General features: G+C 41.0%; 1 protein-coding gene across 2 annotated transcripts; it reads right to left on the reverse strand.

Annotated features, from left to right (window-relative positions):
• Nucleotides 1-2,386: 2,386 nt before the first annotated feature.
• On the reverse strand, nucleotides 2,387-24,794 carry MELK (maternal embryonic leucine zipper kinase). Of its 2 annotated transcripts, NM_001031509.2 has the most exons (18): nucleotides 24,669-24,794; nucleotides 24,060-24,159; nucleotides 23,699-23,784; nucleotides 23,126-23,242; nucleotides 22,425-22,568; nucleotides 20,330-20,398; nucleotides 19,171-19,263; nucleotides 17,948-18,046; nucleotides 16,382-16,450; nucleotides 15,721-15,819; nucleotides 14,778-14,864; nucleotides 13,333-13,461; nucleotides 8,482-8,628; nucleotides 7,538-7,763; nucleotides 5,786-5,879; nucleotides 5,171-5,339; nucleotides 3,453-3,556; nucleotides 2,387-2,808 (listed from the first exon to the last, which is right to left on the reverse strand). In NM_001031509.2, the coding sequence occupies exons 2-18, from the start codon at nucleotides 24,121-24,123 to the stop codon at nucleotides 2,631-2,633; spliced, it is 1,974 nt and encodes a 657-aa protein (NP_001026680.2). In that variant the 5' UTR covers nucleotides 24,124-24,159; nucleotides 24,669-24,794; the 3' UTR covers nucleotides 2,387-2,630. The 2 variants fall into 2 exon arrangements, with proteins under 2 accessions (NP_001026680.2, XP_015136280.2); XM_015280794.4 differs by lacking the exons at nucleotides 14,778-14,864; nucleotides 15,721-15,819.
• Between the last annotated feature and the right edge of the window lie 681 nt (nucleotides 24,795-25,475).

The raw sequence follows: 25,475 nt of genomic DNA on the forward strand, positions 1-25,475 counted from the left end.
CACACCAACCGATGCCAAGTCTGACTCGCATGTGTGACTACATGCTACCTGTCTGCCTGCAGAACGAGTAGTTGGAACTCAGAGAAGCAAAGCACACATTCTGTCCCTGCGTGTGGGTACTTCCATAAGATTGGCATGCAGTCCATATACCTCTTAATCCCCAGAGTTTCTGTCTCCCTCCCAGTTCTACCGGCAAAGAGCTGAACTCGTAGGATTCCAGAATTCTCAGTATAAGATCAACGATAACAACACAATAATCTATCAGCGTAGATGTAGTTGAGTTTCAGAGAAACCCACGAGTGGATCTTGCTCCTTGCCCATTCTGCTGGGTCCTGCCACCAGCTGTCATTCACTCACAGCAAGCAGTATTAGCCAAAACATAAAAAATAATAAAAATGTAAGATTACTTTTGTATTAAATTCTTAAATTAAAACTCAAGGAATGTCAAAACAAGCAAAAAATTCAATTATTCAGCCACTTGGAATTAGTGGTCTAAGATACGTTACACTGCTCTGCTAGACATTAATGAGACCATTATCAATATGCCACATTCAACCAGCTCTGCCATTTTCCAGGCTTGCAGCAGTTCAGATCAAGTCTCAGGGAGGAGCTGAATTATTGGCAGAGGTTTGTATCTATGCAAGAAAGCAGAGCAAGGAAGCAGAAATCAGAGCTTGCACAATACTCCAGCAGCCCAGGTATGGGCCAGTTACAGCCCTCCACTGCAGTGCTGGCATCTTTAGCTGATTTCTGATATTTAGCAGGCTTAAATTTCAACAGCTAGAAACCAAACAGAGGTCTAATATTGCAGCTGGAGGGGTCGTGCACAGAAGTTATTTAAGCACTGACATGGATCTTTAATTTGTTGGAACTGTATGTTATGTATACTTTTGTCAACAATTATCAAACTCAATTTATTGTCCCTTTTTTAATATTTAATCAATTATTATCAAGCTCAATTCTTGTGCTGGTCATACACCACCTGCAAAACCTCATGTTGTGGTATTCACTGTTTACATTAAAGTTTAAGGGGCTTAAACCTCATTGCTGCTGTGATGTTTTTATGCCCATCTCCCCACCCCATTAGTCATGGAACCAGGCTGAACCAGGCCTGAACCACTGACACACATTCTATACACAGCTGTCAGTTAATATGATTGACCAGGCTGGGCTCGCATTACAGCCTTTCCTTGTATATGTTGCTTACATACAGCACAGACCACAGTTCCCTTCATGAAGGAAGACCTGCAGCACAGTGCTGTGAGTCACAGCCCCCTTTCTAGGTGCTAGTGGGCATCTGTATGCAGAAAAGCTCCAACAGAACTACCCTCTGATACCGCTGCTTAGCTGTATGTCACTGTGATTGGTGCTCACATTCTCATATGTTCCTGATGCAGGCTAAAGGTATAACTGCATAACAGAAGAAATCAAGCTTTGGAGATGTACTCTTTTATGAGGGACATTCTAACACCTCTATCAACTCCTATGTTTCCTTCCTAGTTCTGCAGATCTCAGCTGTTATTTGTATGAACCTAGGATGAGTGTTTGCCTTTTACATTCAGCAAAGCTAATAGCATCTGAAGAGTCTATGGGAGAGTCCTCTCTAAGTGTACCTGGCCATTAAGGGCAATAAGTTAATGAGTAAGTGATGGAAACCAGGCCTGGTCAGACCCACCAATCACCAGGGCCATGTGAGAGCATGGAAATATTCGTTCCAGCAGGGTTATCTGACCCAGGACTCCTAAGGGGTCTGCGCTTCTCTGGGCTATGTGCTCAGCTTTGCTGCAAAGTGAGGGGGGAAGTCGGGGTTGTATCCCCATCCTGGGCAGAAATCTTGGGCAGCCTGGCAGGAGGGGTGTGGGGCAGGAGCAGCTGCAGGAGGCTGCCCCACTGTTGGCTGTCTGTGCACACCTCACACCGTCTCCTCTCAGCTGCTTGCAAAACCTAACAGAAACATTTCCTTCATCCACAGCAACTTAAAGGTGCTGCATTACTCTTAAACATAACGACCAGGGAACACAAGTGCATCAGATAGAACACTCACTTTTTAAGCATCACAGAGTCTTAGTAATGAGCTGCAGCAATGTTTTACATAGGATCACAGTTTAAGTACTAGCCCTCTCGACTTCCCATTTATTGAAGATGGCTCTATTTGGTATGGCACTGAGCACATATTTCAACTCTGTGATCCACAGCTGTGACTTAGTTAATGATCTCAATAAATCCTACTTAAACAGAGACAAGAAGAGAATTATGCAAATGCATTTCTGTACCACATGTACTTGATAACTGGAATCGTACCATAAATGAGCCTCAGCATATCAACACCAATAACTTTTTTTTTTTTTTATAGCAGATATGAAAAATGGGGCAGTGGAGCTAGGGGGTAGTTTAAGGAATTTTATTTCAGTCGAGTTACAATTGGAGAACATGTAGCAAAAGTTGACAGTTTTTGTAAGAAAATGAAATGTGCAGTGGGCATATACACAACGGGAGTGGTTAAAACTATAAAAGCCAACAAGATTTCTCACATACATCTGTGAAGGAGATCACAGATTACATCCCCAAAACAATTTTTTAAAATGATGATTAAAGTCTCACAGAAAACACTGTGGCTTTCTGATCAGCAGTCACACTTGGCAGCTGGATAAAATGTCTTCCACCAGCCTCTTGTAGACCCAAGCATCCCCTCTAAGCCTCTGTCTCCTGATACCAACCGCTCCATTCTTACTGAGCCGACACACTTCTAACTCAAACTTCATAGATTCTCTGCCAAAATCTGGCTTTGTTTGGCATTTCAGGGTGTAGCTGTACAAAACAAAGGAGAAAAAGAATAATCATTTAATCACGTTTCAAAACTAGCGCTGAACAATTTTGAATGAATATAAGCATTTCATTGGAAGTACTCCATTGCCATTCACATGACTGAGAGAACAGCCCAGGATGAAGCCACGTGAGGGCTGTGAACACCTAAATCCAGCAGTGGTACCTTCAGAGGTCCCTTCCAACTCTAAAGATTCAATAATTCTGTGATCTCTCGGCCGAATATTTGTATGTTTTAACTACTAAGAATGAGTGTTACAGTTAGACACATTATCTCTCCCAGTTGTCTGATTCGGCCGTGTGACTGCATTACAGCTAACCTTTTGTATTCACAGTTTTACAGGGGACAGACAACACTCGCATCAGCCTCTAAGTGCTACATCATTATTACTGCTTCATATTCATCGCAGAGCTCTATGGGAGCTCATTTAACTCATTTAACACTGTTTTGCATTGTGTGAAACATTTTTAGTGCATACATTCATTTAATGTTCCCTATGCTTATTCTAGAAGTATTGTATTTCACAGAGTAGGGCAGAGAAAGTAAATTAAAATATGTGCTTTATTAAGGGCTATAGAACTGACTATTTAGACACATACAAGGTGAAGCCATTCTGTTTTCCACCTACCCCTTCTTAACGTATTCCACTTGCTTCTTTGAAAGGACAGAGATTATTTCATTCAGCAGTTGGTCTGGATTCAGTAGTTGAGTCATGGTAACATTATAGTGCGCCTAAAAGCAGTCAGCTCGTTAAAAAAAAAATTAGGATCACAGAAAATATATTGTTCCTAAAACTGAAGATATTACGGAAACTTCTCATGCTGAAAGCTGCAGAACATGTAACCGTATTGACAAATGCTTCACTCCTCAATATGATCATCGTTAAGACACCGGAATAATAGCAGGAACACTAACGACCAACTTTTGGACAATTAATATCAAAGCATGTACAAGTTCTAAACCAGCATAAAGTCCAGAGCAGCAGTGATGGGCCAGGGAAGCACAGAGACAGGTATGTAGGCAGAAGTGCTCGCTTGACAGGATGACAGAAGACAGCCATGAAACCATATTTCAATTACCCTACGATGCCACCCCTACCACATAGCTGGGGAACCGCCTATACTGCGTTGCTCTGCTGAGACTGAGTGCTTCAGATGTCAAGGAACACACAGAGTTCCATGAGGCTTTCCTAGCCCTGAAGTATCGTGGTGCAAAAAAACCTCAACGAAACAAGGTAATTTCCAACCTTAAGTTTATGGTTGCAGTTTTGTTTGTTTATATCACGTCTAATACTACATACAACAGATTTGTCCACTAAGTGATTTCTGCAACTTTCAGACACCCACATGTAGAAAGAGAGAGGGTACACCAATTGTCACATATCACAAATACACAAATACTGTAACTGTCATAGAGAGAGATCAGAGAAGACAGGAAGGTAAAACAGCTTGAGAAATGAACATAAGTTGTGGATGCAAAAGGCAGAGAAAAAAAGAAGAGAGTTCTTCTATTTCCTGTTCAACCTACAACATGCAGAACTCCTTTCCATAACATCATCTGCAGCAAAAATTACGGGAAGTTTCATCTTCCACTGTTGTAATCTAGTGCCCATAGAAGTGCATCAGTGATCCTGCATAATGCTGTGGAACAAGGGAAACTGATGCAGGATGATAAAAGCTTCTAGAGGCAAAAAATTTCACTTATGTTTGTTTCCAATTACTCAATATCCCAAATTATTAGTGTAGTGTGGACGCTTGTCAAATTAGCTGGTTAGGTTTGTAGTCTCAAATGTCTTGAACTTGTAACAGTGTCATCTTGTATTTAACAAAGTGTCACATTGACAGCATCAGAAATTCTTTTACCAGCTGAAGTTATTAAAGCCTTAACTTTAATCTTGGATTCCACTGAATTCCAGACAAGATCCTAGAACTCCTTTCCAAATGTATCACTCCTGAACTATGGAAAACAACTAGCAAGGAGTATTATCAGAATTCCCTCACACCAGAGGGAGAGCTAGTAGTATCTCTATAGAAATAACATCATTAAATATTTTCATTTTCAATATTTCATTAGACCCATCCTGCATCCCCCTCCAATTTGGTGAGATGGCACACAAAAACCAATGGTCAGCCCTCTCCCATGATATGCTGGTGACTCATCTGAGCTGAAGCCAGCACTAAATCCCCGGGCAATAACAGGGCCATTATCACATTAATAGAAAAACAGAATGAGCAAATGCAATTTTTTATAACTCACATCACAGAACTTTTCACAAGGCCATTCCTAATAGTATTAAATGTTTTCAAGAGCTATCATTTCCATAAAATATTTCACTAGCAAACATACCTTAAGTTTTCTTGGCCCAGGTCTACTGAATCGCTTCTTTTTGCCTGGTGTAAGCATTGTAATCACTTTATCTAGGCCTCTTTCGAGACTTCCAAATAGTTTGGCCTTTCTCTTCTTTTGGCTGCTATCCACATGACCTCGGTTGAGATCTAAATCCACAGAATGACACCTGTCACAAAATCAAATTAATTAGTTGCTTTTCCTCAGCAATCAGACAGTAGTTATTTCAGATACACTATTAGAATATTGCCAGATCTGACAGAATGAAGAAAACAAAAGGAAGTGTAGTGTACTATGAGAGCTCCTGCTTACAAGTTAGTTGAGCTTTAAGCTCAGAGATGCATTTTAAAACTGCAGCACTCTGGGAAAATGGAACAAGATGGAATTTACGTTATGGAAAATAGGAATGCATTCTGAAGATGAGTGACTTCTAGTTTTAACTTTTTTTTTCTGCTTTCAGTGTTTCCCAGGGAATAAAGGAAGAGGTTTTAGGAAACTTTTAACTAAGAGAAGGGAAATATAGCTTGCTGATGTGAACAAGGCTTCCTAGGCTGCTCATCAATAAAGGTAGCACTGCTCTAAAACAAAAACATATACAGATAGCTGGACATTTACCTTTTCTCAGGAAGAACCTCAGTTGCTGTCAGTTCACATGTATTTGTTGGTGTTTTGGGCTTCTTAACTGGGGTGACTGTCGTGAACTGGCTCTCTGAAAGAAAGTATCCAAACCAAAACAGGTATATTTTTGCAGTAGATGATTTATTTTTCTTCAGTCAGGACTTCTCATGATTAGCAAATAATTTTTTTTAAAGCCAGCCTCCTATCTATCTCTAGTCTGCATCTTCAGAGCGATAAAATAGGTTTTAACTACAATAACAAGACTACAAAAGAAAACTGAGACTGATTTCCCCAGAACTCTGTAATTCGAGTCTTTGGGGGACCAGCACAGTTCAGTATTACAGGTTTGGAAGGGACAAGGATTAGAACTGCTTTCTTGTTCTGCTACTGGTCTCAGGACAAACACTGAGGAATTTCCCCTGTCAAAAAACTGCATTCCGCATCAAGTGATTTTCCTTATACGAAAGGTGTGAATTACATAACCACAGTTAATACTACGTGTTAAGTAACAGCCTAAAAAGTCCTATTATCCACACGCTGGAAAAGAGTTATGTGCAACAGTTTTGAATTTGCAGAGACAAATCAGTCTCAAAGCTCAAAGATCCAGCTTTACATAGCAGCAGTTGTCCCCAGACAATGATGTTCTCAACATTTCCAAGAGATACTCCTACCATTTATTGTCTCTAAGTACTGCTTTAACCTATCCTGAACATAAGAACTTCCAATAGAACAACAAAAATATTTTATTTGTTTAACTCTCAGGAATATCAAACAAAAATGAGCAGAAATCATACTACTGCGCTTCTCATTTAAGAAATACTTTTACTTCTGGAACTTACCATACGACAAACATCACAAGTTACTGCATGCAATCTTAGGACAAAAATGAAACCTATGTGAACAACTAGCCTTCGTAATGCACTTTGTTGAACAAAGGAAAGTGGTATGTTCAATAACCCTTAATAACATTTTAGCCTGCAAAGATCTAGAGTTTCCAAAAAATATTCTCTAGCACTTGGAACAGAAGAACCTTCAGTTGTAAGAAATGCTCAGTATTTTAAAGGGCAGAATTAACACGTACAGTATCAACACTAAGACAGGCTGAGGACAAGCATTTTTCTAACTCAGAAGAGCTGATATCGCATGGACACATTTCTGTGGTCCATCACATAAATGCAAGTGCCTACATTGTTAGCCTAAGTCTTTTCAATGACATGCTGAACAGATACATGAAAGTACTGGTATGCTACCATGAGGAAACCAGTAGGTTACATTTCATTTCGAAGCAAGATGCAATAAAAGCACACTGAAGTAAAAGCATACCCTTTTCTTTCACTCAAAATAGCAGCCCAGGAAAAAAAAAAACAAAACCAAACAAACCAAAAAACATAATGAATGTTTAAGAAATTTTCTACTATATCTCCACGGAAAGTGGAACCAAATGCTAGTTTTAGGACCACAGTGTTTGCCTCGTTATCTGAACGCATCTAAAGGCATGCTTCTTGTGAAACTGTGAGAGCTTCTATAATTAATAGATGAGTAACATGCCCTGACATACGGTTAAACCACTTGCAGTACACTGTCAGATGTACAGGCTGGTGAGTGTATGTGCTGTGACCAAAAAAAACCCCAAACCTAAGTCTTCCAGAAACAGAAGTTTAGGATCTACAAGTATTGTGTTCATATTTAAATTTAAAAAATTCCTAAGCTACACATGTTCTAGGTTTTCATTTGTTAGATACAACATACCTTTGGAAGTAGGTGCCTGAAAGGGTATGCCTTGTACTTGCTTCTCTGTCTGACTCTTTGAAAAGGAGGCCTTTGGAGCAGGAAGTGCAAAGGGCAGCTCATTTCTTAATGCTGACTTTGCATCAACATTCTCTTTGTTTGCATGCTTCTTAGATGCCACTTTTCTTGTCACTGGAGTTGACAGTGTGAATTCCATATCACCCAGTTGAGTATCATGCCTCGAATGCTGCCAGAGACGTAACAAAAGGTATTCCGATCACATCCAGAGAAGTTACTGTCAAGGAAATTCTAACATCTAAGCAGGTCAGACACAGTGCTTATAAAAATATTATACACTACTTGCCTATTGAGCAAAATAGTTAAAACCCCTTCAGTACCTCTGATTCTCTCCTAGAATGAGTTTGCTTCTTATAAATTTTTAAATGCCATTTTTTTTGTGCGTTCTATCTTATCTAAATTCTACATTTAGGATTACTTCTCACCAGCTTATCTAAACATAGCTATGAATTATCACTTGGTTTGGCTGTAAAATTTGAATTACTTCACCGTGGATTTTCTTGTCCAGTACAGAGAGATTGAATTTCTTTCGGTACCATTAAAGCTCTGTCCACCTCTAGCCTAACTCCAAAATCTTGTTAACTGTGCCTTATCATTTCCCACTGTGTCTTAAAATCCTCACTGACTCCTTTACTTGTTCCCTTACTTGCCGTTTCTGTGTGAACCAAACACTGACATTAAGGTTCTCATCAAATGAACCATGGCCTACAGGTAGAAGGCATCAAAATTTATGCTCAACATACTTCTTTGCTCAATCTATATCTCCCTTTAGTCAAGGTCCACTAGATACTTAAATATGTAATAAGCATTATATACAATGAGAAGTAGATCTCTGGATTAAGAATTGTACTTCTTCTGTAAGAAACAAGCACTAGATCTTTAGACACCTGCTTTGTTCTGTGAGTATTTAGACTAAACTCTTCTAGTGGAGATTCCTCAAACAGTGAAGCTGCATCAGAGAATTCCATAGATCCAAACGCATCTGGCACATCGCTGCAGTCTGGCACATCTTCATATGTCATAGCCTTTTCAGACTGAAAAGAAATGTTCAGTTGAGATTCTTTTGCAGGATTGAAAGAAAGATTTCATCAGAAAAAAAAAATAATATCAGTAAAATCTAAATATGATTGCTTTGCAAGTTCCTAACTATGGCTAACAGCTAATGGAAGTCCACATGCCAGCAGCCCCAAGTTTTATATTACGTTCTTAATATTGTAATTGTGGATTTGACATTCATATCAAGAGCAGAAAGGAAATTATTCTCAAAGCTCAAGTCATCTTTCACAACCTGTGTCAACAAGAGCAGCATCTCATAGCCTTTGATTTGAAGACTTGGACCACAAGCTCTTTTCACCAAAAGTCAAATAACAACCTGGAAAGAACTGAAGAAAAGAATGCAGCGAAGTCTGAAAGTGGCTCACATAAGGGTAAACAAGTCATATCCAAAACATATGATTACGGAATCGGCAACACTGCTTGAACCAGCATTTGGAAGCCTATGAGCAAGCCCAGGCAAAAGTTCGTTATTGAATCATTGAATTCAGTCAAGATTTCTAACCTTCATGTCTCACATCATATATGACTGTTGTATCAAAATATCCCTTGTTTCTAACAGCTTTTTATGATTTCAGGAACATCTTTCCCATGGGCTTATTTCATACTACTTCACCAAAATTGCATACAGCTACCTTATCAGTCCTGAGATAGAAAGGAAGAATTGTGGAAGCTATGTTCTACTGAAAGCAGAAATGGCAGATCAAGGGAAGCTCTGGAAAGCTCTATGATGACTTACTAAAAAGCCCTTTTCAGATGGCTTCTAGCTACAGACAATCTCTATTCTGTAACTGAAATCATGTTCCATTACAATATGAATGCCTGAGCAGGGTATCTTGACTATTGTGTTTCAGAAGAAACGTAGGCCATGGTGATTTTTTTGGAATTTCCTCACATATAAAACTATTCACAAAAAGGTGGTGTTACGCATACTCTTGTGCCATCAAATTCACAGAATCAGACTGGGTTGGCAGGGACCTTTCTAAGTCATCTGGTCCTACACTCTTGCTCAAGCAGGGCCACCTAAAGTAGGTTGGCCCCAAACTATTTCTGTCAGCTTTTAAAAATCTCCAAGGAGGGAAACTCCACAACATTTCTGGCCAATGTGTCACAGTGCTCAGTCACCCACACAGAATTTTTTCCTGACAGAATCTCTTGCAGTCCGGTTTCTGCCCATTTCTTCATGCTCTGCCACTGGGCACAAATGAAAAGAGCCTGCCTGCACCTTCTTTGCATCCTCACTCCAGGTATTTATTCACACTGATAAGATCTCCCTGAGCCATCTCTCCTCCAGTCTGAACAATGCCAAGTTATGTCAAAGGTTCCTGTTCTCTTGCTTTCTTGTCTTCACATGAGACCAGTTCTAATTAGAGGCATTTGCTGGTGGGGTATTTTGGCAGGTTAAGCATGTATTCACTTGCATTATCTTCAGGCAGGCAAGTAAAGTTTGTTCTGACTACTGTAGAAGGACTAATAGGCTGCTGTGTTATGTGGGCATGATTTTCACAATTGTATGTGAAGGCATAATGCATCTTTTAAATAGCAGTACTAGCCAGACCTAATTTACCTGGCATCCACATCACAAGTAGAGATAGAGTAACTTCACTGTTGCTGAACCCAGAAAAAGTAATGATCTGGGTGTGAAAGACTTAACTCACTGTGATCACAGAAATCACATTTTACCTATTCAGCAATTCTTATGATACATGATCTGTTATGTAGAACTAGTAATCTTAGAACTCTCATCAGTATTACACAGCAGCTGTATGAATGAACTGAAATGATTTACATGAAAGTGAATCAGATGCATAATAATGTATTAATTTGGAGAGCTTGTCTTTACACAAAATAGCATGTTCAGCTAGCTAGCTAGCAATTTTACACAGAATTCCAGAGTTCAAGTAATGGTTTATATTAAGGCTGCAATTCTACTGAAAGCTTTCAAGTTCATCAGACGTAATTATCACTGGCACCACAGATAGCTCCACATTATGTATGTGATCACAAGCAACCTGGCAATTTCCAAAGCACTCCACTTGTACTTTGCTACTAAAGTACAGGAAAAAGAATTAACATCAGAAATAGCTACAGCCAAAACCATTTAAGAATCCAAGTCTCCAGAAAAAAAAGTAAACCAAATCCTCTCCAGGATCATGTTCTAAAAGGAAGCACATCAGAAAGATGAGTTCTTCCCCCCTTTGACCACCCACTCATGTAACGTCCATGTAATTTCTAAGTATGCAGCCCAGAGGAAGACTGAGGATGCTTCAGAAGGCCTTCCTTACTAAGACAAATAGAACAAAGTACCAAAATATTTAGAGCCAAACACGGAAAGGGGCTCTAAGAAGGTAAGCATCACAAGAGATAATCAGGAATACTTACACAATCCAAACAATGCACAATTTTAGTTCCAGAAGCTGCCAAGAGGAATGTATGTGCTACTCACAATGCACCATGTACACTGCTTATTCCAGTTATGCTACTCTGTAGGACAAGCCCAGCTTGCTAAAATGTTTTAATGAGCAGTCTGAACTGTCTGGAATAGAACAGTCCAGTTGGAAGGGACCTTCATGGATAGTGCAGTAGCCTCACCTCTTCAGGTCCAACTAAATCTTAAAGTATATAAGACCTTAAAGCATAAGCCTTAAAGCTTAGAAGCATGACAAGCAGATCAAGGGAGGTGATGCTGCCGCTTACCCTGCTCTCACTGAGACCCTATCTAGAGTACTACGTGCAGTTCTGGTGCCCTCAATACAAGAAGGACATGGAGTTCTTCAAGTAGGTCCAGAGAAGGGCCACAAAGATGATCAGAGGGCTGAAGCATCTCTCCTATGCAGACAGGTTGAAAGAGCTGGAGCTCTTCAGCCTGGAGAAGAGAAGGCTCCAAGGAGACCTTACAGTGGCCTTCCAGTACCTGAACGGGGCCTACAGGAAAGGCTGGGGAGGGACTGTTTATAAGGGCAGGTAATGACAGAATGAGGGGAAGTGGCCTTAAACCGGAACAGGGTAGGTTTAGACTACATATTAGGAAGAAATTCTTTACTGTGGAAGTGGTGAGACCCTGGAAAAGGTTGCCCAGCAAGGTTGTGAATGCCTCCTCCCCGGAAGCATTCAAAGCCAGGCTGGATAGGGCTTTTGAACAACCTGGTCTAGAGGGAGGTATCCCTGCTTATAGCCTGGGTTTTGAACTAGATAATCTTAAAGGTCTCCTCCAACCCAAACCATTCTATGATTCTATTCTATGATTGTATATTCATAAGGCTATTCTTGTTCTCTAATTTGTTGTGCTACTTGAATAGAATTATCTTGCACAGAACTTGCTTAGAAGACGCAGTTAAATTAGCTGAAGCCTAAGGCCACAGACTGCTGGACTTCCACCCAGCTGCAAGTAAAGAAGGCCACAGAGCTTACTCTAGTTGCAAGATAAGGAAGTAAGAAAGACTAAATCGACAGACTCTGCAAGCACTGGCAAATCTTACAGGCCTGAAGATTGGAAAAAACAGTCCACCAAGAGCCAATGAAAGCAACCAACACAGCGCAGAAAGATCTCCAGCCTCAATAGTACTATTGGTCTACATAGCCAAGTGAGAGCTTGGGAATATGCAGCAAAAGGGCATTTCTTTGTGCAAGGTCCTTCTTCAAGGGCAATCACGTTGAGTTGTTTGTGTAACTTCAACTCTGTATGGCTTTTATTGTTTTTGGTGGGGAATGAACAACCACCCTTAGAAGCCTGTTCCAGAAGCTGGCCACACAGTAAAGAAACGTTTCCTGTTGTCTTGTCTGAACCTCCCCCGGTGCAGCTCTATGCCATTCCTGCTCATCCTGTTACTGGTTCCCAGGTAAAGATAGCACCTTCCTCGGCACTTCCCTCTTCAGAAAGTTGCAGAAAGCAGAGGTCACCTCCTGGCCTTCTCTTCTCTGGACCAGGCAATGCAAGTGCCCTCAGTCTCTCCCCAGAGCACAGCTTCCAGTCTCATCAAGAGCTTTGTTTCCCTCCTCCTGGCTGCCAGGGCACACCAATGGCCTGTGTTAAACTTGCTATCACCTGTTACCTGCTGTTACTTGTCTCCTAATCTGTATCTTTGTCTGTCCTTAGTCTACTGCTGGTTCAATACCTGGCATTTTCCTATGCTGAACTTCATGCCACTGCTGATTGCCTACTTCTCAGATCTATCTAGGTTCTCCTGCAAGGCCTCTCATCCCTCCAGGGAGCCTTCAGCACTTCCCAATTAAATATCATCAGAAAACTTGCAGAGGATGCATGCCTCTCCTGCATCCAAGTCATTGATTAAAATGGCGAACAGGACTGGCCCAAAAATTGAGTGTTGGGAACACCGCTACTGAGCGTCCACCAGTAGATGTAGCCCCATTCACTATGACTCTTTGAGCTCTGCCACTGAGCCACTCAGTATAGCCTGTAGCTGTCCATCTCACACTTGAATAACTTGTCTGGAAGGATGCCATGAGGGTCAGGATCAAAGGCCTCACTGAAATCTAAAAAGATTACATCTTCTGCCTTCACACACTAAGCAGGTGGCCTTGACATAGAACAAGATTTGATGACCACAACTGGCTGCACACATGCTCTCTTACTGATGTTTAGGCCACCAGGTTGTTTACCCAGGCAGAACTTCAGCACATAGAAGCATTTTTACCAGAATGTTGTGCTGAACTCCAAAACTTACCCCCAGGCTTGCTGACTGTGTTGTACTGGCATGTCCTGTTTGTGATGGAATTCTTAAGTGAATGCGCTTGCCACGAAACTTCTTGGATTGAAGCAAGAGATAGGTTGCTGACATCTGGTCGTAATTCCACTAGAAAAAAAAGAGCATTTAGATTTCTTCAGAAAAGTTGACAGTACAAAGAAAGCTTAGCATTTTAAAAATTTCTGCATGTCTGGAATATTTTCCCATTGATGTGCAACCTTCATGTCTGATCACATTAGGGTAGTTTCAGACCTCAGCTGATTCACACAACATGTTTGAGATAAAGAAGCAGACTATGCTTGTTTTTGCTTGAAAGTTAGCATGTAGTACAATTGCTGAAAGTGAAAACTAAAGCTGGTGCCAGAATCTCTCTACTGAAGTCAATGGCAAAGCTCCTATTAATTCAGTTTGTACAGTATTTCAGCCGGACTCCCATTTTGGGGGGTCATGTTTCAGCCCAGCTCCAAGGAGCATCAACATTCAGCTTGATTTTCAGCAGCTTTTTGACTACTATGAGAACCACAGGTACAATGCTCGACAGACTCACAGTATAGTACAATTAGCTTGAAGTACTTATAAGGCATTAGGAGTCCTTTCATAAAAGACTGTGAAAATATCACAGACTAATATGGAAGAACTACTTCTCCTTGTGGGTAGATTGCTCTCATTATTTCCTATACCTGAAGAAAAGTAGCAATGACTCCACAAATGATCTCTCCTAGGTAAAAGTTACATTTTACATCTATTCCTACTAAAGTTATATGGAAATCTTAACAATCCTTCCAGATTCTACCACTTTCTATTTAATAGAAAGACAATTCAATTTCAAGAGACAATTTTCAGATTCAGGTTAAAGCCAGAGTATGCATCATTTTTTAAATCTCTTCTACAGTTTGGAATGTCATTATAGACATCTATACAATGTCTCTAGAAGCACTCAGTTTAGCTTTTCTCATTTATTTTCAAAAGTTAATGGAATTAATTCATTTCTTTAAGAGTTTCTGAATTGTAATTCCCAAAACTTGTTTGGTTGTCTGAGTGATGTGTTGATGTTTTCCACTTATTAATGAAACATTTCAAAGCAATGAGTGAAGCCAGCATGTGACATCTGTTGTTCATCCATAAGTTTCTGTTTTGAGTCTATCTGGACTTCCAGAGATTCATAAAGATTTTAGCATGGCAGAAAATAACAGAAAGGCTTAGAAAACAGAATTAAAGGAGAAAAGAAGAATAAATGTGAACTCCAGAAATGTAGTTATTAGCTACAGATAGACTATGAAGTTCTGCAGGGGTACCTTAGCTCTAAAAGGTAGGAAATATTTCATGTTTGAGAATAAGCGAGCATTAGAGTCTGTTAATACAGTAAGGTTATTTACTGTAGTAGCGGGCTTAAATACAATGAATTACTGACGTATATTTATTACCTTTGATATTAATGCTGATATATTCTCTCTGCTCTTGTTGTGAAACACAGAAAGCTCTGTTACACAGTCTTCATCAAGATGTCCCAGCTGCAAGAACAATCTCACCATGATAGTGTTCTGCTATGCAGCAGTCAAGTCAATAATTAGCCATGATTTCAGATTTTCTATTTTAAATAGTATCATAGCTAAATATTGCAAGGAGTAAACAGAGTCATCCAACTTCAGCAACTGGTCCCTCTGTGGTAACAGGTTCTGAATTCAAGTACAAAAGCCTGTCAGCAGATGAGACTTTTTACTAGAGCAGAAGTCACACTTCTCTCTCTTCTGAATTATTCAGTGCTGTATTGCATGCACAGCACAGCTGTTCTTCAGAGAAACAGTGGCACCCAGTGGCCAATAGCAGCCATTGGCTTCAAATACACAGCAACTTCTCAGCATCTACAGCAACAATCTCCCCACACACTCTAATTCCCATCCCCACCCCAACCCTGATACCCCAGCCTCTCACACATGTAAAACAATTGAGAGACAAGGAGACAAGGATGACAAGCACAGTTCCAGAGTCATAGAATGGCTTGAGTTGGAAGGGAACTTAAAGACCATCAAGTTCCAAGTTGCAAAGCTGCAACTCACCAGATGAAACTGTCCAGGGGCTCATTCAGCCTGGCCTTGAATACCACCAGGGATGAGGCATCCCTACCTCCAGTTTTATCCACTGCACCTCTCAGCATGGGGTTGTCTGCAAACTTTCTGAAGGTGCACTCAGTTCCACTCTCTCTGTCACTGATAAAGATGTTGAAGAGCACTGGTCCTAAGATGAACCCCTGAGAGACTTGTCAGCAGCCTCTGAAGAAATGTATTATCACTCGCATTCTCTGAGGATGCCAGTGGTCCAGAAAAGATTCCAGAAAATACTTAGGCTTCTTCGGGTATATGTACTTACTGGGTATTTACTTTGCCACTGAACAGCATCAGAATAACCTTGCATGAGCCAAGGGTGACTTAACAGGTGTTTAACTGTAATCCGCTTCTTTGGGTCTACCTAGTGGGCAGCAACATTCAAGCTGTTACTCATATCACTGGAGAGAATTTTTCTTTTCCTAAGAACTTCAAGGTGCCTAGAAGCACAAATAGAAACCAGCAGTATTTCATCACTTCACCAAAAGGAAGGTCAAACACCTGAGCTGTGAAGAGCAGTTACAGAACCTACGGTTACGGTAAATGTTTCACGAGCATTTTGTATTTATGAGACTGCGTAGATATAGCCCAAATGCCCACTCAGTATGTTCAGCTTCCTTTATGAGACATCTTTTGCTTAGAAATCGCTTTTAGTTATACAGCATAATTAAGAGCACCCAAATGCAAGCTGCTTGAAGGCTATTTAATTATTAAAACTGTAATTATTTCTATGACCAGTAACTAGTACAATGTTATTATTTGAGAATTTTCAGCACAAGGCAAAGTTAACCTTTTCTTCAAGGATTTAAAGCATGGAACACTTTTAACTTGTTTAAACACTGAATATTTTCTAAGTACTCCATCAATGTTCTGAGCTTATGCAGCAGCACTTTGTAGATCAATCTGAATAGAAGCAGCTCTTTTACCTGTAGCAGTTGGTTAAGCAGCAGCGTACTGCTAGGTGAAAGCCATTTTGGAACAGCGTATTTTCCTCTCTGCAGTAAGAAAGTTAATGAAAATAAAATGAGTAAAATGAAAGAGGATTTAGAACGAATGTTGAACAACTAGCTCAAAAGGAACTGTTAAATTATTTGGATGATATTAACATCTCTTTTCTTTCAAAAGGTAGGAACAAACATATGCAAACTCAGCTTTAAGAGTCGCTTGAATAAATTCAATGGTAAAATTAGCACTACTTGGCTGAGGGTAATGCTGGAAGGCAAATTGCTCACAAGAGCTACAAAATGCATAAGATTGCACCAGAAATACTTTGTTCTAACAACAGTTGTGGCACATAGTCGATTTCCTTAAGTATTCCCAAAATGAAGTGATGTGGAGCATTACAGGGAAAGGAACACTGCACACAGATGCTACGACCTTGATTAGATTCAAGTAGCAGACTTAAACCAATTCTGAGTTTTAGGTTCCAGGGTATTTCAGGATCTGTAACGTGTGAAATTCAATTACACAACAATGCCTAGGTGTCTGCATTTCAAGCAATTTTCAGATCAGAACCACATAAAATTAAAACAAATTCAGTGCAGAAAGAGCAAGTCTGTATCTTAATACCCATGAGATTATCCATTTTTACTGCATTCTGACTAAGTTGTAAAACTTGCTCATCCCAGTTCACTTAAACAAGTACCACCAGCTCAATTAATGCAGCTCTCAGCTCGTGTGCATTAAACAGATAGATCTAAACGGTGCAGAAATAATCTTTGACAGCTTTAAGAGCTCCACTCTGCTTACACACTCTAAGTCCAAAACTATTCACAATTTTAAGGAAATGAACACCTGAAGCAGTTGGATCATTTGCCATTTGCCACATTCTGCATCTTGGTGCAATGATTAGCACAAAGGGTTTTCTGCAGTCCTGCAGAACTGGACAAAGTCCTGCTTACAAATGGACAAAGCCTCAGTGTTCATACCAGTTAGTAGTTCATACCAGACTAAAAAGCCATGTCATCTGATTAGCATGCTCAGGTTTTTATGCACTCTGAAAGGAAACAGAACCATCTGCTGAATTCTGAAGGCAATCTGTGGGATCCTACATTTCCTCCTGATTCTGGAAGAGGAAATTCTAATAGCAAAGGCAGAACTTTGCTCTTCCTAGACATGAGAAGAGATGGCATTTGATAACATTCATTTCTGGTAAATCAAATGATGTATTTATATTTTTACTACAGGTAATATAGGGAGCAGCCAGTTGAAGAACCAGATACAAAAATCTAATCCACTGGCAAGAAAATACTTCTTAAACTCTCTATGCTATCATATTATAGAATAAGGCTACAGTGCCACATAGGCCAACCAAGTGTAGAACCAAATCCACAAAATACTGGTAGACAAGTCAGCAAAAAAGGGACAAGATTCAGCAGACAGGCCTTTCACCCACAGCACAGCTCAGCATGTTCTGCCATCAGAAAAGCAAGGCCTCTTGTCATACTCAGCTATTTCCCTTCTCAGTGTATTTTAGCACCATTGATACCTACTGTTATCCTCCTGTAGAGTGCCATCACATTGTCATCATCAAAAGGAAGAAACCCACACAGCAGAGCATACAGCAGTACACCCATGCTCCAAATATCTGCCTAAGAAATAAAAGAACAAGTTTACAAACCTGAAGCACCTAAAATGACTTACTGACAGATTGTATTGTCTGCCCTTGCCAAACCCCACATACAACCCATGGAAAACTGGCTCTTTCCCTCAGGAAAAAACCTTATGGTTCCAGAGAAAGCATATAACCCTAATTCAATTGTTCTTCCACTCAACTTAGAGCACTACTAAAGCCAGTATCTTCATCTTAGCTCATCACACTGCTGCAGTACCTGCTATCTACAAGGATTTCATTGGCAAAAATGAAATCAAACCCATCACAAGGGATTTAGCGTAGTTGTGCATTACTGGCTACAATGAGAGCTGGCAGCACAGTCACCCGTAAGGCTCTGCTGCTGTTCTGTTTATGTATAGGCACAACAAGGTTCATACACCTCACAGTGCAATTCTCACTTTGACTGTAAAGAAAAAGGAGGGTTGAAAAGCAGTCTGTGGAAAACAAACAAACAAAGCAAGAATTAGAAGCCAACAACAGTAGTGCAATCCAAGATGCTCCATCTTTAACAGCACAGCAATTCAAGAAGTATGAGGGCATTCCAAACTAGACCAGTTTGGACAGATCAACAACTGCAAGTAGTGGATTCCAAAGTTCTAGACATGAAATCAAAGCTGGAAAAACTCTTCACATTTTCGTCTCTCAATTTTTAGTACATTGTGCATTACAGTGGAAACAAGTCTTCACACACAACTTGGAAGCTAAAGACAAGTCTGACAAAACATGTAAGATCCTGAGACTGCACAAAAATTTGACAAACGATGGATAATTAAAAGAGCAAATTGCTCTTTTAAAGACTTAGTAATAGAAGGAGATCTCTGAAGTTGCTGTTTTGTAGAGCCCTAAAGCAGGGAACAATTGATGGAGACAGTTAAGGATTAGCCAGAGACAAACCAGCCAGCTATGTGAACTGAGGCCAATTGCACTTTTCTAGTCTGTGGCCATTGAGTTTCTGAGAACTACTGAGAAATGCAACCCAGCAGAATTCAGGAGGGAAACCAACTGAGTGTATCTGAGCTCCACTGCCTTTAATTGCTCTGTGGAGAGGGGAGAGGAAGACAGGAGAGGGTAAAACAAACAAACAAATACTGGTCTACATACCTCTGAGCCAATATATGCTTTGCCCTGGATTAGCTCTGGTGCTGCGTATGCTGGGCTTCCACAGCATGTGTTCAGGCGGTAATCGAGGCCTCCCTGGAATGACACAGAAAATAGAAAAATTTGCTTTAACAGTTTATGTTCTCTGGTAATAACACTTCAGAAGCCTCAGAGGCTTCTTCTCCTGTGTATATTTTCATTCACTGTATATTTTGCTTTCATTCAATAGCTGACCTCACTAAGCAAATATTGTCTAAGGCCATGAGTATTGTATAAATGTACAGATCCCAAGCTGCTCACTTATCTAGTATCCTTGGCATGATACATGATTTTCCTCAGCTGATCATCTACTAAGATGAACTGTCTGTGCAAACAGAAAACTGAGAAAGAGGTGATGCAAGAGCTATTGGGTTTGAGGCTCGCTGGTCATTTAGAACAATATTTAACACAATAACTTTACAAACCTTACAAAGAACAACTTATACAATACTTCTTAATTCAGACTATCCTACTACTTTATTTGGGTTTTGTTCTAAACAGGTCAGAGCAAGATGACGTTATACCATTGAGACCAACAGCCTGTTGGTCTTGATTACCTGCGAGAGGCTCTAACTTTGGCCAAGAAAAATCATTTGAAGATAAGTAATTTTCTTTGAATCACTAAGACAGTCTTCCCATTAAATTCTTTCTTACCAGCATCCATCTTGTATGTTAAGTAAAGGCTCCTAGAAACCAGTTTTAAGATCAGGAAACAATTCAGTTCGAGCACATGCAACCATAGGATCTGTATGTCACCTGCAAAACTCATTTGGTTCTATCCACAGTCTCAATCTAGATACAGTTCCTTAGGAGAGAAAATGGCACACCAACCCAATGCTCCTATTACAGACCCTTGCATAAGACAGGTGATACACCTACAAGATTATCTACAGCTTAGACTACGAAAATAGGAAGTCTAGGTAGAGAAAAGAATCTAACTGTGCTTCTGAGCAATCTGTTAACCACTCTCACACAGTTAAGGCCCTTCCAAGCAAGATGCGATTGCATATCAACCACAGAAACAGCTTGAATTTAGGGTGTTTGGGAAAGTCTCTGTTGCATACTGTAGTCAAACACGCATTACTTGGGAGCACATTATATTTGATTTAACAGACACTCTTACCTTTGGCTTTGCACAGAGTCCGAAGTCTATCAGCTTCAAATTATGTTCCTCATCAATCAGCAGATTTTCCTGGTGAATGAAAAAGCAGTCAGGAATGATTTTCACCTAAGTACCCAAGGAAACAAATTTTCTCTTCTGTTATTTCTTGTTGTGGTCAGTGGTTAGCAGTCTACTAAAAGCTCTCTCTCTCTCTCTCTCTCTCTCTCTCTCCTAGAGATCTTCACTTTTATCTTCCAATATCCCAGGTGGGAAATACTAGTTTGTATCTGTTGGAAAGGGCCTGGGGACTAAGAGGACAAGTGGTGATAGACCACAAACTGAATGCAAGCCAGCAGTGTATTCTGACAGAAAAGAAGTACAACAATATAATCAGCTGCATTAAAAAGCAGCACAACCAGACCAGGACAAGTCACCCCAGTTTCACATTCATTGGACCACATCTACAATACTGTATCTAGGTTTTGGTCAGGAAAGATAACAGCCTGAAGCAAAATCTGCAGATGGCCTCCAGTCTGTGCAGGGGGCTGAAGCTCCCACTCAGTGAAGAGAAGCTGGGGAGAAAGATGTTTGTTCAGAGTGCAGAGGAACCTCATGGCAGCTTCTAAATGTCTACAAGGGGAGCGTGAAGACAGACTGAAGATCTGCCCAGCAGGTCATGGTGGAATAGTAACAGGAAACAGTCATATATTGAAACAGCAGACTGGATTTAAGGAAAAAAACTTTTCAAGCACTGAACAGATTGCCCAGAGAGAGCATGCAGCCTCATCCCTGGGAGAGGTCGAGGATGAGAGTGGAAAAAGCTCTGAAAAACTTGGTCTCACGATTCCCAGAGCAGCAGGCACAAATCTCTAGAAGTCACCTCCATTCCAAGTTACTGTCTGAGCCTATGAATCCATCATCTTTTCAGCTGGAAGACAGTTCCCTCCAAAAGTATAGACGATGCTTTATTTTTCAGAGGGGAAAGGTTCTTTAGATACAGGGATTTCATAAGATGCCTAGGAAAATGCTTGTGCTGTAATGATTTGCTTTACTCAGAGACATCAGCAACTTAAAAAATGCAAAGTTCTAACCTATTTGTGTAGAAATACTCAAACCTTCCTGTACTTAACCTGTGTTTAAAGTCTTCAGAGACAGAAAATCCACTGGGTGAAGCCAGAGCACACATCTCACCCCACACCCTCTGTATAGCCACCATTTGTTTAAAGGATCACTCTTCCTTGAGGCACAAAACTAGAGCAGTTTACATAGCAGACTGACACCACAAGGGTTCTCTCTAGATACAAACTGCAACAAAGGGCATACGGAAAATGTGAAACCAACACTCATACCAGATCTGTGTCTCTGCTCCACTCCCATTAGGAGCATGATGTTTTATTCCCCTTTCAGAGGAAGATATTTCTTCAAGGATAACAAAATCCAGCTCAGCTGCAGAACGTAGTATCGAATAGAAATAATTATCTAACATTTTCTGTAGTGAAAAATTCTAAGCACAAGATAATGAAGGGTGTCTGAGTTTGAGCTGGGATGGAATTGCTTTCTTCAGTGTCTATGGTTTCGTTCTAGAAAAACAATGTAGATGGCACACTGATGTCTGTAGTTGCTGCTAGGTAGTGTTGTACAGAGCCAAAGTCATTCTCAGCTGAGACCACAAGGAAGTGGGAGGAAACAGAATTAGGATAGCTGACTTAAACTGGCCAAAGGGATATTCCATACCATATGGCATACTGTGGAAGGAGTTTTGAAGGGGGTGGAAGTTCATGTAAATCTCTTCCATTACTAGGAAGCTAACTGGACACTGATTAGTAGGTGGTGAGCAATTGCTTTTGCATTCATCATAACTATTATCCTTTTCCTTTTCTCTATCTCAGTAAATAATTTTATCTCAACCCATGAGTTCTACTTTGTGTTGTTTTTTTCCCCCCCTTCAATTCTCTCCTGCAATCCACTGGAAAGAAGTGGAAAGGAGTGGAGTACTGTGTGATGCTTAGTCACCTGCCAGGTTAAACCACAACAAAGGGATAACTTACTCTCTCTCCCAGTGGAAATATAAAAACACGTTATTATTTGTGAAAGACTGACTACGGTTCAGGCTTACTGGTTTGAGGTCTCTATGGGCATAACCCTGACTGTGAACATAAGCAATTGCTGAAACAATCTGTCGAAAAAAGACACGAGCTTCCTCTTCCGAAAGGCGGTCCTTAGAAACAATGTAATCAAACAGCTCTCCTCCGGGACAATACTGTAATAAGAAAGATAAAGTTATCTGAAAATGTATTTAGAATGTATCAGAGAAAGATAAGTAACAATGAGAGCACAGAAAGCACATACGCTATGGTCTTCCATTCCCTGTGCTCAATCAAAGCAGTACGCACAAGTGCTCCAGTTATGCCATGGGTCACCACTGTGGCATACAACACCAGCTAAGAAATCTGACCCTTGCCTCAAATTTTGTAACTGAAACATTGCACTCAATGTCATGGGTGGCACAAATCACTCAGGAGATGACAACTTGGGGGCTCTGGTGTTGCAGGTGCACCTTGCTGATGCTACTTTAAAAAACTGAAATGTAAGTTAGGAATTAAAACTAGTTCACTTACTGTTAATGCTGATTAGTGGCTTTTACAAAAAGACAGAATATATAACATTTTCTACTTAATTTTCAAACCAATGAATCTTGAACCGATTCAACATTGAGATATTTAAGAATCATTTCATTTCAGCTTTATTTTTATATTATTGTCTACTGCTAAAGATAAAAACAGTAACCTTAAGCATGGCAGAAACACTACTTCTTACCTCTAAGACCATGAATATTTTCTTTGATGTCTCTATTACATGGTACAATCGGCAAACATGTTGATGACTTAAGTTCTTCATGGCATCAATTTCTGTTTTAACTCGAGGCAAGTCATCCTTAAGAGACCATAAAAGCAAGCTATGAAATCGCTAACTAATTTGACATACCAGGTACCACATCTGACTACTGTGGAACATAGAACGTCAAAGCACATATGGGACAGTAAACAGTTCAACATCAACTCAGCAATGACTGACATTAATCCCATAGAAATTCTGAAACAGAGATCTGTGAAAACTGAAATGTAAAATACCTAGTGTTTTCATTAGTATTTTGTTAAAGGTGCTGTAATAATGTTGAACTTCCTCCATTTTACAGCCAGAGCGTATTGCCCTCTTAACAACAAGGAACAAGATTTGTAGTGCTCTGTTAAACTTCTTCCAATTCTACAGCATCCTTGAAAAGGCAATGAGACTAGTAGGCCACATTTCTATATACTTCCTGCCTGTGTTCTTGGGAACTCCACAACTTTAACAGAAAATGTTATCATATTTAAATATCTTTTGGCTTACCCCTAAAGCAACTTTGTCCATGATTTTTATTGCAACTTTTTCACCAGTAAGAAGATGCCGTCCGAGTTTTACCTTTGCAAAACCACCTAAAATTCAAAATACAGATGCTTAAAGTTGAGTGGGAGTTCTTCTCTAATATAATATTACAGGTAAAGCAGAGTTCCTAGTGTACATTATGTTTTCATTAAAGGAAGAGGTGATCAAAATAATCAATTTCCAACTGGTTTCAAAATTCAATTTCAAGTTTATACACTTGAAACCTGACTTAGAGCTCTTATAAGAACACTTAATCTATTCTGAGATAAATACTGGAGAGGTGAGACAGACTGTGAGGCTGTTTTTGTACAAAGATTATGCTTACCCGTTCCAATTGTTTCATGTAATTCGTAGTACTTGAGAATTTCCTCGTAGTCACTGACAGACATCCTGAAATCTTCAAGAACCTGAGATCCTCCAAGCACCTGCAATGAGGAAGTGCCAGCAGTGTTCACATACTGCTTTGGACACATTCTTAGAAGCAGAAGGGACACTTGTGGCAGCTCCAGCACTGCACATCCCCTCACCAAGGTGCATTCCCTCTCACCTAGCAATAACAAAACACACTGCATGACGAAGACTTCCCTTATGTTAGCGGTATAGTACACCCCTCAGGGCTTCGTGCCGCAGAGCACAGGCAGGGTTGGCCTACAGCTTCAGGAAGCAGCAGAAGCCTTTCCCTGTATAGCTACAGCGTCCCGGCAGTGGTCTATCTGTTAGGAGGGCTTTGTCTCTGCCGCGGCTCAGCACAGAGCCCACTCCGCGCGCCGCTCTGGCACGGAGAGCAGCTCGAGCCCTCTGCAGGCCGCCCTGCGCCCGAGGAAGGGCCGCTCCCGCCCGGATGAGTCCCGTTACCTCAGTGCAGAGACACACGGAGCACTACTCCGAGCCCCCCAAGCCCCCTTTCCAGGGCTGCCCGGCCTCCGCCACATACCGAAACTGCGCTCCGACGGCTCCCGGGACTGCAGCGCCGGGCCGGGCCAAAAGCGAGCGAGGCACCACCAACTCCACAGAGCACGACGCAGCGCGGCAGTTCACGTTTGAATTTCGCTGCCGGAACGTTCACTTCCGGCCAGGAGAGAGGAGGAACCAATCACCGCCGCGCCGAAACCGGAACTGCTGTTGTCACACAATGCACGACGGGAGGAAGGGACATACGGAATGCAGTGTGGTGCCACAGCGGCGCCATGTTAGGTGGGTCTCCGGCTCCGCTGCAACTGAATTTATGCGACCCAAGGAGGCCGTGATGACCACCTAACACATGCTGTGCAAGCCCAGCTTACGTTGGCTCAGGGACCTGTAGACCAGTTCTGGTTTTTTGGCTTTGTTTTTTTTTCCCTCTCTCCTCTCCCCACAGAGCATTTAAAGGCAGTGGAGCTCAGATACACTCAGTTGGTTTCCCTCCCGAATTCTGCTGGCTTGCATTGCTCAGCAGCTGTCAATGGCCGCAGTTCACACAGCTGGCTGGTTTGTCTCTGGCCCGTCCTGAGCCGTCCCCACCAGTTCTGCTTTAGGGCTCTACAAAACAGAACTTGCTCTGACGTTCAGCACTTTTCCTGTCTCCGAAGTACGCTCTCAAAAGGGCTTCTCTCTTAACACCCTGCAGGGAGCCCTGATTGCAGGACTGGGGGCCTTTTCTGCAGGCCAAGAGCAATTTCACAGCACGGAGGAGGCGTTTGTGGTTGGAAGACCTGGCTTTTGGCTAGACAGAAATGCACTGCAGGACCTCCAGCCTCCCACA

Source organism: Gallus gallus, chromosome Z, assembly GCF_016699485.2.
Source record: "Gallus gallus isolate bGalGal1 chromosome Z, bGalGal1.mat.broiler.GRCg7b, whole genome shotgun sequence".
NCBI classification, from domain to species: domain Eukaryota; kingdom Metazoa; phylum Chordata; class Aves; order Galliformes; family Phasianidae; genus Gallus; species Gallus gallus.

Bases quoted from the DNA above. Each gene is read 5' to 3' on its own strand.
- MELK (NM_001031509.2), bottom strand. From the start codon at position 24,123: ATGTCTGTCAGTGACTACGAGGAAATTCTCAAGTACTACGAATTACAT. The intron at 19,264-20,329 runs GTAAGAGTGTCT...GTGTCATTCCAG, and splicing joins GACTCTGTGCAAAGCCAAAG to GGAGGCCTCGATTACCGCCT. The intron at 3,557-5,170 runs GTATGTTTGCTA...GACTGCTTTTAG, and splicing joins CTGGGCCAAGAAAACTTAAG to GCGCACTATAATGTTACCAT.